General features: G+C 52.7%; 2 protein-coding genes across 4 annotated transcripts in view; one reads left to right on the top strand and one right to left on the bottom strand.

Annotated features, from left to right (window-relative positions):
- The first annotated feature begins 498 nt into the window (after positions 1-498).
- DOK1 (docking protein 1) lies at positions 499-3,420 on the top strand. 2 transcript variants are annotated; one of them, XM_027554802.1, is made up of 5 exons: positions 499-623; positions 965-1,264; positions 1,409-1,502; positions 1,736-1,920; positions 2,146-3,420. In XM_027554802.1, the coding sequence occupies exons 1-5, from the start codon at positions 564-566 to the stop codon at positions 2,956-2,958; spliced, it is 1,452 nt and encodes a 483-aa protein (XP_027410603.1). In that variant the 5' UTR covers positions 499-563; the 3' UTR covers positions 2,959-3,420. The 2 variants fall into 2 exon arrangements, with proteins under 2 accessions (XP_027410603.1, XP_027410604.1); XM_027554803.1 differs by lacking the exon at positions 499-623 and having other exon boundaries at positions 1,180-1,264; positions 1,413-1,502.
- A 721-nt stretch (positions 3,421-4,141) lies between these two features.
- Positions 4,142-8,445, bottom strand: part of M1AP (meiosis 1 associated protein) — a 94,727-nt gene continuing 90,423 nt past the window's right edge. Inside the window, exons 8-10 of one of the 2 annotated variants that reach the window (XR_003513289.1) lie at positions 5,578-7,009; positions 5,146-5,157; positions 4,142-4,630 (exon numbers count right to left, since the gene is read on the bottom strand). Coding sequence is in view for 1 of the 2 variants with exons in the window: in XM_027554805.1 (XP_027410606.1) it covers positions 4,448-4,630; positions 5,578-5,718; positions 6,803-7,009 (531 nt within the window). In the remaining variant the exon portion in view is untranslated. The remainder of the gene's footprint in view (positions 4,631-5,145; positions 5,158-5,577; positions 7,010-8,445) is intronic. The other variant, XM_027554805.1, reaches the window with a different exon arrangement.

Genomic DNA, 8,445 nt, shown 5'->3' with positions numbered 1-8,445 from the left:
GAGAGCTGGACACACAGGAGGCCACGGTGCCGCAGACTATCCCGGGCTGCGCCCCGTGCGGCGACTCGGCTCCGAGCTCCGGGAAGTCTTCAGTCCCCAGCTCCAGCCCTTCCCCCATGTCCCCGGCTCTGCGGATCGTAAATAGCCGAATTCCCGCGGAGCAGGGGTCGGGTCAGGTCCGGGGAACTGAAGCCTCGAAGGCCCAGAAAGTCCCTCCAATGCCCCAGGGTGCCCGTAGGCATTTTCTAGATGATGTCACGGCCTTCACTCTGATGTCACGTTGAGCATCTGACGTTGTACGCAGCCCCCAAGCCTAAGAGCCAGAGTCCTCTGACCGAAGTCTCGGGGTTTCTCTCGGTGAAGCCACTAGAGTGAGACCTAGGGCTGGAGGTGGGGGTCTAGAGGTGGTACCCCTTCCCCTTCCTCTGGCCCATCTCCTTCCTCCCCTTTCTGGGTTCGCTGAGGCTGGGGAGGGATGGGAACGCCTCCCGCGAGCCCCGCCCCGCCCCGCCCCGCCTCCGGGCCCGCCGGGCCAGGAAGCGCGGAAGGAACCGCCGGGGGCCATGGACGGGGCCGTGATGGAAGGGCCGCTGTTTTTGCAGAGTCAGCGTTTCGGGACCAAGGTAGTGTGGGCAGGGGTTGCTGAACCCCATCAGAGCTAGGGGTGGGCGACTGAGCCCAAACGGAGGGAGGGGCGGGTAGGGGAGCGGCGCCGGGACCCGGAGAGCCCCGTGACGTTCCCGCTAAAATGCTTTGCACATTCTTCGGAGTAGTGTCCGCCGGCCTCCGGGTATGCCTCTCCAGCCCTGGGGTGACAGAGCGGCATCCTCCAGGAGAAACTTCGCCAGCGATCGGGAAGCCTTGGTGTTGAAATCGGCCCGCGCGGGTCTTTCCTTCCCCCGTCGGGGCCGGGCAGCCAGTGCTTATTCGCTCCCTCCCCAGCGTCTCTCGGCTCTTTCCCCAGAGATGGAGGAAGACCTGGGCGGTTCTCTACCCGGCCAGTCCCCACGGTGTCGCGCGGCTCGAGTTCTTTGACCACAAGGGGTCTAGCTCTGGAGGTGGCCGAGGGAGCTCGCGCCGCCTGGACTGCAAGGTGATCCGTCTGGCAGAGTGTGTGAGCGTGGCCCCCGTGGCAGTGGAGAGCCCCCCTGAGCCTGGCGCCGCAGCTTTTCGCCTGGATACCGCACAGCGATCCCACTTGCTGGCGGCCGACGCGCCGTCCAGTGCAGCCTGGGTGCAAACGCTGTGCCAAAACGCCTTTCCGGTGAGGGGCTCGGGGCTGCACTGGGCCCAAGAGGCGAGGCGGGGTGGGAGCAGTTACAGCGGCAGAGGAACTGGGCTGGCTCAGACCCTGGGAATCGGGGTGAGAGAATCACAGCCTCCTTCATACTCCTTCTCTTTACCCCAGAAAGGCAGCTGGGCCCTGGCACCTGCCGAGAACCCACCCAAGCTTTCCGCCCTGGAGATGCTGGAGAACTCGCTGTATAGCCCCTCCTGGGAAGGTAGATGGCCTGAAAAGCCCCAGCAGGGATGGGGTGGAAAGAAAGGGTGTCCTAGGAGGGGAAGTAGGAAGCTCCTGAGAGCTGGCTTGAGAGAGAGAGAGAGAGAGAGAGAGAGAGAGAGAGAGAGAGTGTGTGTGTGTGTGTGTGTGTGTGTGTGTTTACAACCTGCTCCCTTCTCCTTTCCCCCACCCCAGTCCTGGCCGGGTCCCAGTCTAATTGTATATTCCTTCCAGGATCCCAGTTCTGGGTAACGGTGCAGAAGACTGAGGCCGCCGAGCGCTGTGGCCTGCATGGCTCCTATGTGCTGAGAGTGGAGGCAGAGAGGCTGACTCTTCTGGCCCCGGGGGCCCAGAGGCAGATATTGGAGCCACTTCTTTTCTGGCCCTACACTCTGTTGCGTCGCTATGGCCGTGACAAGGTAGGGTGCTGTCAAGACAGGACTGGCTGACTGGGTTGGGCACCTGTGGGAGGGGTGGACAGGAAGGTGGGAGACTGCACTCTAGATAACTCTTTCTTGCCTAGACCATGACCAACCTCCCTTTCCAGTGGTCTCTTTTTTGTAGGTCCCCTAACTAGTTCTAGCCCTGTGACTCACCTCCTCTGATGTCTCCTGGTAACGTGTTTCCCTCTACATCCTCTTCAGGTTATGTTCTCTTTTGAGGCTGGCCGCCGCTGTCCCTCCGGCCCTGGAACCTTCACCTTCCAGACGGCACAGGGAAATGACATCTTTCAGGCAGTCGAGACTGCTATCCACCGACAGAAGATTCAGGGAAAGGCTGGCCAGGGGCAGGATGTTCTCAGAGCTGATTCCCATGAAGGAGAAGTGGCAGACGGGAAGTTGGCTTCCCTCTCGGCCCCCCTGGAGCTCCCAGGAAGCCCTCCAGCCCTGTATTCTGAACCCTTAGACTCCCTGCGCATTCCTCCAGGCCCTTCCCAAGATTCCCTGTACTCAGACCCCTTGGACAGCACCCCTGCTCGGGCAGGGGAGGGGACACAGTTAAAGAAAGCTCTCTACTGGGACTTGTGTGAACATGTGCAGCAAAAGCTGATAAAGGCCAAGTTGACAGACCCTAAAGAAGACCCCATTTATGATGAACCTGAGGGCCTGGCCCCAGCCACTCTCCGGGGCCTTTATGATCTGCCTCAGGAGCCCAAGGATGCGTGGTGGTGCCAGGCTCGGGTGAAGGAGGAGGGCTATGAGCTCCCCTACAACCCTGCCACGGATGATTATGCTGTGCCACCCCCTCGGAGCACAAAGCCCTTTCCAGCTCCCAAGCCCCAGGGCCTGGCCTTATCTGAATCTGGTGCTGCAACTGGCAGTGGCAGCCAAGGCCATAGCTCAGACACTGCCCTGTACAGCCAGGTCCAGAAAAGCGGGGCCTCAGGGAGCTGGGACTGTGGGCTCTCTGGAGTAGTGACTAACAGGACTGGGGCCAAGTCAGAGGGTTCCACGTGAGAACTGGGCGAAGCTGAGGTTGCCGATAGGAGGACCATGGGGAAGGGGCACGGGATCAAAGAAACCTGTTAGAACCAGCAGGAACCAGAGGGGCCTGTGTGCAGAGACCGGGGTACAGGGGAGTCAAGGGAAGGATGATCTGTCCCAAGAAGTCATGGAAGCGGGACAGAGTCATAAAGGGGCTCAGGGATGGGATCTGGGGGAGGCCAGCACCTCTAAATCATCCCCACCAAAGGAAGGGATAGCTGCTGGAGCAGAACTATAGAAAAGGGTATTTGGTCAGACAAGGTATGGTTTGAGAGGCTTGTATGGAGAGGCTTGTATGTCTTCTTGTAAAGGGAGACACTGAGCTGTGTCTGGATCCCTCCCGCTTCATTGTTCTTTACCATATATATATATATTTTTTTTTTTTTTTTTGGGGGGGGGTAAGTTTTATTCTCATTAAAGTCAGTTTGGATTTAAGAGGTCTATGTCTGTGAACAGTCATAAAGGGGACAGAGGGGCAAGATGTACTGGGCAGACACGGGGTTAGGAGAACCAGAAAGGCATTAGGGGCCACTGAAGGAGGAAAGGGCCCCAGGGAGGGGGTGACCATTCAGAGTCTGAAAGGTCCACTTAGGCCCACCTGGGGTGGGTGAGGCCCTGGGTATAACATTGGTAACCCTCAGTTTCCCCTGTTGCCCTTAATTATAGGCACAACCTCACAGGGTTTTTTGTATGGAAGGAGTTAAATTTCTCAAGTACTTAATTGATTTGAAGTGCAGAATAAGCATTTTACAAATGGTAGTTATTCTGTGGATGGACAAGGCTGCTGGGTGGGTGTGAGGAAAGGGGAACAGGGAGGGAAAACAGGCCTTTTTCATACCACCCTCTCCCCCGTTCTCAGCTCTAGGATGCCCCCCTCCCCTGTCTCTCATTCTCTCTTTCTCTCACACACACACAGTTTGCATGTAGGTAGCAAGCACCAGCCACTTTTCTGTCTGAAGGCTGATGGGACTTGCAATGTGATGGGAGGGGCACAGGCTTTGAAATGAAGCTTAGATTTCACTCCTACTTGTTTGTCATGAGCTCGGAAAACCTCATCCTTCTCTCCTGAGGTCCAGTTTCCTGAAGGTGACCTGACATCATCCACCTGCTTACACAGAACTACAAGGAGAAATTTGGGTCTGGGAATACTCCTAACAATGGTGGAGACCTACTGGGTATTTATTCTTCATTTGTGTTAACAGTATCAAATGATCCAAAAGAAAAATAAGTCCCTTCTTGGAGAAAGAAGAGGGTCAGATGTGTCTCTTTATAGCCTGAGGAGTGGGGTGATGAAAGCATTGGAGGCGGAGGAGGGGAAGGCTCTGTTTCCCAGTCACCTGGAACTCGCAGAGGGTCAGGTGGACAGAAGGCAAGTCTGGCCACAGAAAGCCACTGTGGGACAGATCTGGGACCTTGGAATGGATGTGCTTTAGCAGGGCAGTCGGGCTATGGTGCTAGTGACTTAGGGCCCTAAGGGATACTCCTCCTCTGCCTCTTCTTCCTCCTTCTCTTCCATAAGAGGCTGGAAGAAGACTTCTGAGGAAGCTTTGCTGGCTGCTGGCATCTTGGGGCCTCTGCCAGGGGCTGGAGTCATAGGCAGAGGGGCCACTGTGGCTCGCACTCGATTTATTTGCAAAGGCTGAGCCTGCAGAGAAAGCAAGAAGAGCTTTCTGTGAAGACTAGACAAAGTCCTGATTTCCTATTCCATTCCCTGCTGGGTCTCCAGTCCTAACTGCTTCTTGGGTCCCATGAGTGACAGCCTTAAGGCCCAGAGCACTGGAGTCCCCGGGGCCCTAGCCTCCACAATGCCTATCTCCCAGCTGAGTGTCCTCCTCTGTCTGCTTGCCAAACAGCTAACTCATGGTGGGTTCTATTCCCCTCTCTAGACTGTCTGTAGTTTGGAAACCTCTTTCTCTTGTAACTTCAGGTAAGACAAAAGTTTTTTTCTACAGGCTTTGTTACTGAGAAACAAGAAAAAGATTTATAAGAGCACAAAAGGAAGCCCATATACTACAGAACATGGATTTCATAAAAGTAAATCCTCCCCCGCCCCCGCCAATTACTCTTCTCTCTTGGACTCTTGTCACTGGAGCCATGTCTCTAAGCTTCTAACCTTGGTCAGCCTCCCTTTCCTCATCTCTAAAATGAGATAACACTTACCTTGTAGGGATGCTGTGAGGATTAAATCAGAAAAATATATGTGAGAGTACATGTCATAAAACCTGGCAAATAACTGTTGCTTGGTAAATACTAATTTCCCTCCCCTTGGGCATTTCTTATCCCACCTTCTTTCAACAGAGGCTGCGGTTGTGGTTCCAACGCAGCCAGTTTGCTTAGTGGGACAGTGATCTGTTAAATGACTACTGAATTTCCCAAACACTGCAATTAAGATAACTAAATATTTTATGTAAATGCCCAAGCAAAAAAAGTCCCAGTACTGTGTAAGGGTTGTAATTTTCTTTGTCTAGGGTTAAAGGCTTCTCTTCCCATTGGTCTGTTCTTCCAGAGGATATCAGGGAGGATCTCCTTTGGATGGGGGACAGGGGAAGAGGACTCTGGCATTCTGGGCATAACGGGGAAGGAGGGAAGTACCTTTCTTACAGCCCGGCTCTTCGAGCTTGGGTGGAACCGGCCATGAGGGTTGGCAAAGGTGCTGCTCAGGTGTGAGTACAGGTGGCTCCAGACTTCCAAGGGGTTGTAGGTGGATTCTAGTTCCAGGTCATCAAGCATGCTCTGAAGAAGAGAGACAAGGCGCCTCACTGGGAAACGTGAGGTCACAGAACCCAAGATGTCAGGCAGAGACCTGAGCGTGAGAAGCTGAGGAGGTGTGATGGCCCTGGGCTTCACTGAGGGGTGTGAGAGAGATGCGTGCCCTCTTGGGTGTTCAGGCCCCCAGGTCTGAGCGCTTGTGAAGTGTCAGGCAGGGGTACAAGCAGCAACCGAATGGTGAGGGACACTGAGCTTTCTGGCCCCAAGAACCATGTCACAAGGATTCTGAGAAAGGCCAGAGTGCCGTGAGGGTTACAAGGGAGCCAGTATGTGAGGCTGTGAGGGAGGGTGAGTTGGGGGCTGAGGTGCTCAGTCTGCAAAGCAAGTACACTGAGTTCTCGGCCTGTGAGGCGAGCATAACCAGAGGACATGCGAGCAGAGCATTCCTGAGCAGTCAGGTTTTCCGGCCACAACATCCTGTGCCAGGAAACAACTGGCCCTGAAGTGAGACGCTGAGTGAGCCACGGCCACTCGTGCCCACCTCTCTCGCATCCCTGTGGCTGCCAAGCCAAGAGCACAATCCCAGGCTCTGTCCTCTCGGCACGTAAGCCAGGAATCTAGCAGCAGGGGTGTGGTTCCAGTTCTCTGTGCCGTGAGCCCCCCTCCCACCCTCAGATGGGGAGGCTGGCAGAGGAAATCCAGAATCCCAATCCAAGATGAGAGGAGGGGAAGGAGAAAACTGGCCTTAGAGCTGTTCCCTCTTTTGCATCATAGTCTCATTTAAAGCTCTTCCTATTCTCAGCGCCTATATTGGCTGCCTTTTCCTCTTTCTCTCAGAGATAGAGGCGTACAAACACAGGCACACACACATGCATTCAGAGATTGCAAAGACGGACCCATGAGAACACACCATCACACAGATGCGTGCTTTTTTCCGCCTCACCTCAGTTCCTGGCCTTCTTCTCTGTTCCTCTTACCATACTCTTGGAACCACTTCTCCCTCTGCTCCCTGGTCCTTTCCTTCTGGGGCTGACTCGTTTCCCTCATCCCTTTCTTGAACTCCATTCTCTTCTCTCCCCTCTATCCCATGAGATCCGGGCTCACTTGCCTCCACAGTCTTAAGGCTGTCAGCAGGCATGTCCTCAGGTAGCAGGGGGAAAGGGCTGGGCAGCATCAGTTCCCGAGTGGCCACTGCCTTCACCAGCAGAGTGGGAGAGTGAGATGGCAGGATCACGTAGAAGGTGCTAGCGGGCTCTCTCAGTTTGTGTTCTCGGTTCAGGGGCTCCCCCTTGGCCAATAGCAGCCATTCTCTTTTCTGAAACAAAGACACAAAAGTGTAGGCTCATCTTCAGTCTTTGGCATGTTTGGAAGATTAGTCCCAATTGCCGGCCTGTTTACTCTCCCTCCCCTCAACTAGTTCTCGACGTTTTAAAGCAGTGCCATCATTTTGTGCAGCACAGAACTCTGAGGGGGTCTGGTAAGCCAGGCAGGTGGTAGGTGCCTGCAGAAGTTCATGGTTTCTAACATTTTGCTTATTATCTGGAGATGCACTGTGTTCCTGAAGACAGATCCAAAATGTCTGGAAAGTACCTGATGCTTCTCAAGTCTGTCAAATTGGAAATAAATGATATAGAACTCACGGTATTATGTGTGCAGGGGGAGAATTTGCCCCTGGTCCTAGGACATGGCCTTTTTAAGCCTGGAAGGGATGTTTGCTGGAAGGGATATTAGGAAATTGCAGGGCACTCCATTTCAGTTGGCTCAAGTAAAAAGTGAGGGCTTATTACTAGACTCTCAATTCTTTTTTTAAAAAAGTATTTATTTGTTTGACTGCATCAGGCATAGTTGCAGAGTGCAGGATCTTAGATTTTGGTGCAGCATGCAGGCTTTTTAGCTGCAGCATGTGGGACTAGTTCCCTGATCAGGGATTGAACCTGGGCCCCCTGCTTTGGGAGTGTGGAGTCTTAGCCACTGGACCACCAGGGAAATCCTTCAAGTACCTTCTGATGTGGCTCAGGGTTTGGATTATTATCATTACTTTAATCTTTTTTTCATGCTGGTTCATGTATTTGTTTGTAGATTAGTTTGTTTATTTATTAAGAATTTGTTGAATGCCCGTTATGTCCCAAGCACTAGGTATGGGTATATAGAAATTCATTAGACACGTGAAGCAGAAGGTTTGTAAACTACTGTTTGTCCAAGATTTAGGATGACCAACTGTTTCAGTTTGTCCATCTTTAGCACTGAAAGTCCTGTATCCCAGAAGACACTTCAGTCTTGGGCGAACTGGAGCAATTGGTTACCCTTCTAAGACTCCTTGGAGAATAAAATATCTTGCCACCGTGGCAAGTCTCTGGGGGCTAAAACTATGGCAGTGTGACATTTCTTACACCTCAGGGTTATGAGGCAAATTCACAACTGTTATATCCTGGGGTTACTAAAAAAATCTGAATGCAGCACACAAAAAAATTATGATCCCTAGAATTTGAGTCTATTGATTTTAGGGACAATGGCTAAAATTATGTTAGAGAAGTGATATGTAGAAATACATGAGATCTCTCAAAAGTAACTCCTGATGTGGGAACTGTCAGAGGACTGGGAAAAGATTGATTTGAAAGGATTTTACAGGGCACTTTAAAATTTCTGGACTAATTTACAGAGAGATTGACAGAGGCTCTGGAAGAAGACAGGCAAATATACCCTTATTAGAATGGTAAAGATATTAATTTATCTGCATTTCCCAGGAACATC

Source organism: Bos indicus x Bos taurus, chromosome 11, assembly GCF_003369695.1.
Source record: "Bos indicus x Bos taurus breed Angus x Brahman F1 hybrid chromosome 11, Bos_hybrid_MaternalHap_v2.0, whole genome shotgun sequence".
In the NCBI taxonomy this organism is placed as follows: Eukaryota; Metazoa; Chordata; class Mammalia; order Artiodactyla; family Bovidae; genus Bos; species Bos indicus x Bos taurus.
Note: the sequence above shows the minus strand (reverse complement) of the source record. Positions and strands in the feature narration are given on the sequence as shown.

Bases quoted from the DNA above. Each gene is read 5' to 3' on its own strand.
- DOK1 (XM_027554802.1), top strand. From the start codon at position 564: ATGGACGGGGCCGTGATGGAAGGGCCGCTGTTTTTGCAGAGTCAGCGT. The intron at 624-964 runs GTAGTGTGGGCA...CTCTTTCCCCAG, and splicing joins GTCAGCGTTTCGGGACCAAG to AGATGGAGGAAGACCTGGGC. The intron at 1,503-1,735 runs GTAGATGGCCTG...TATTCCTTCCAG, and splicing joins GTATAGCCCCTCCTGGGAAG to GATCCCAGTTCTGGGTAACG.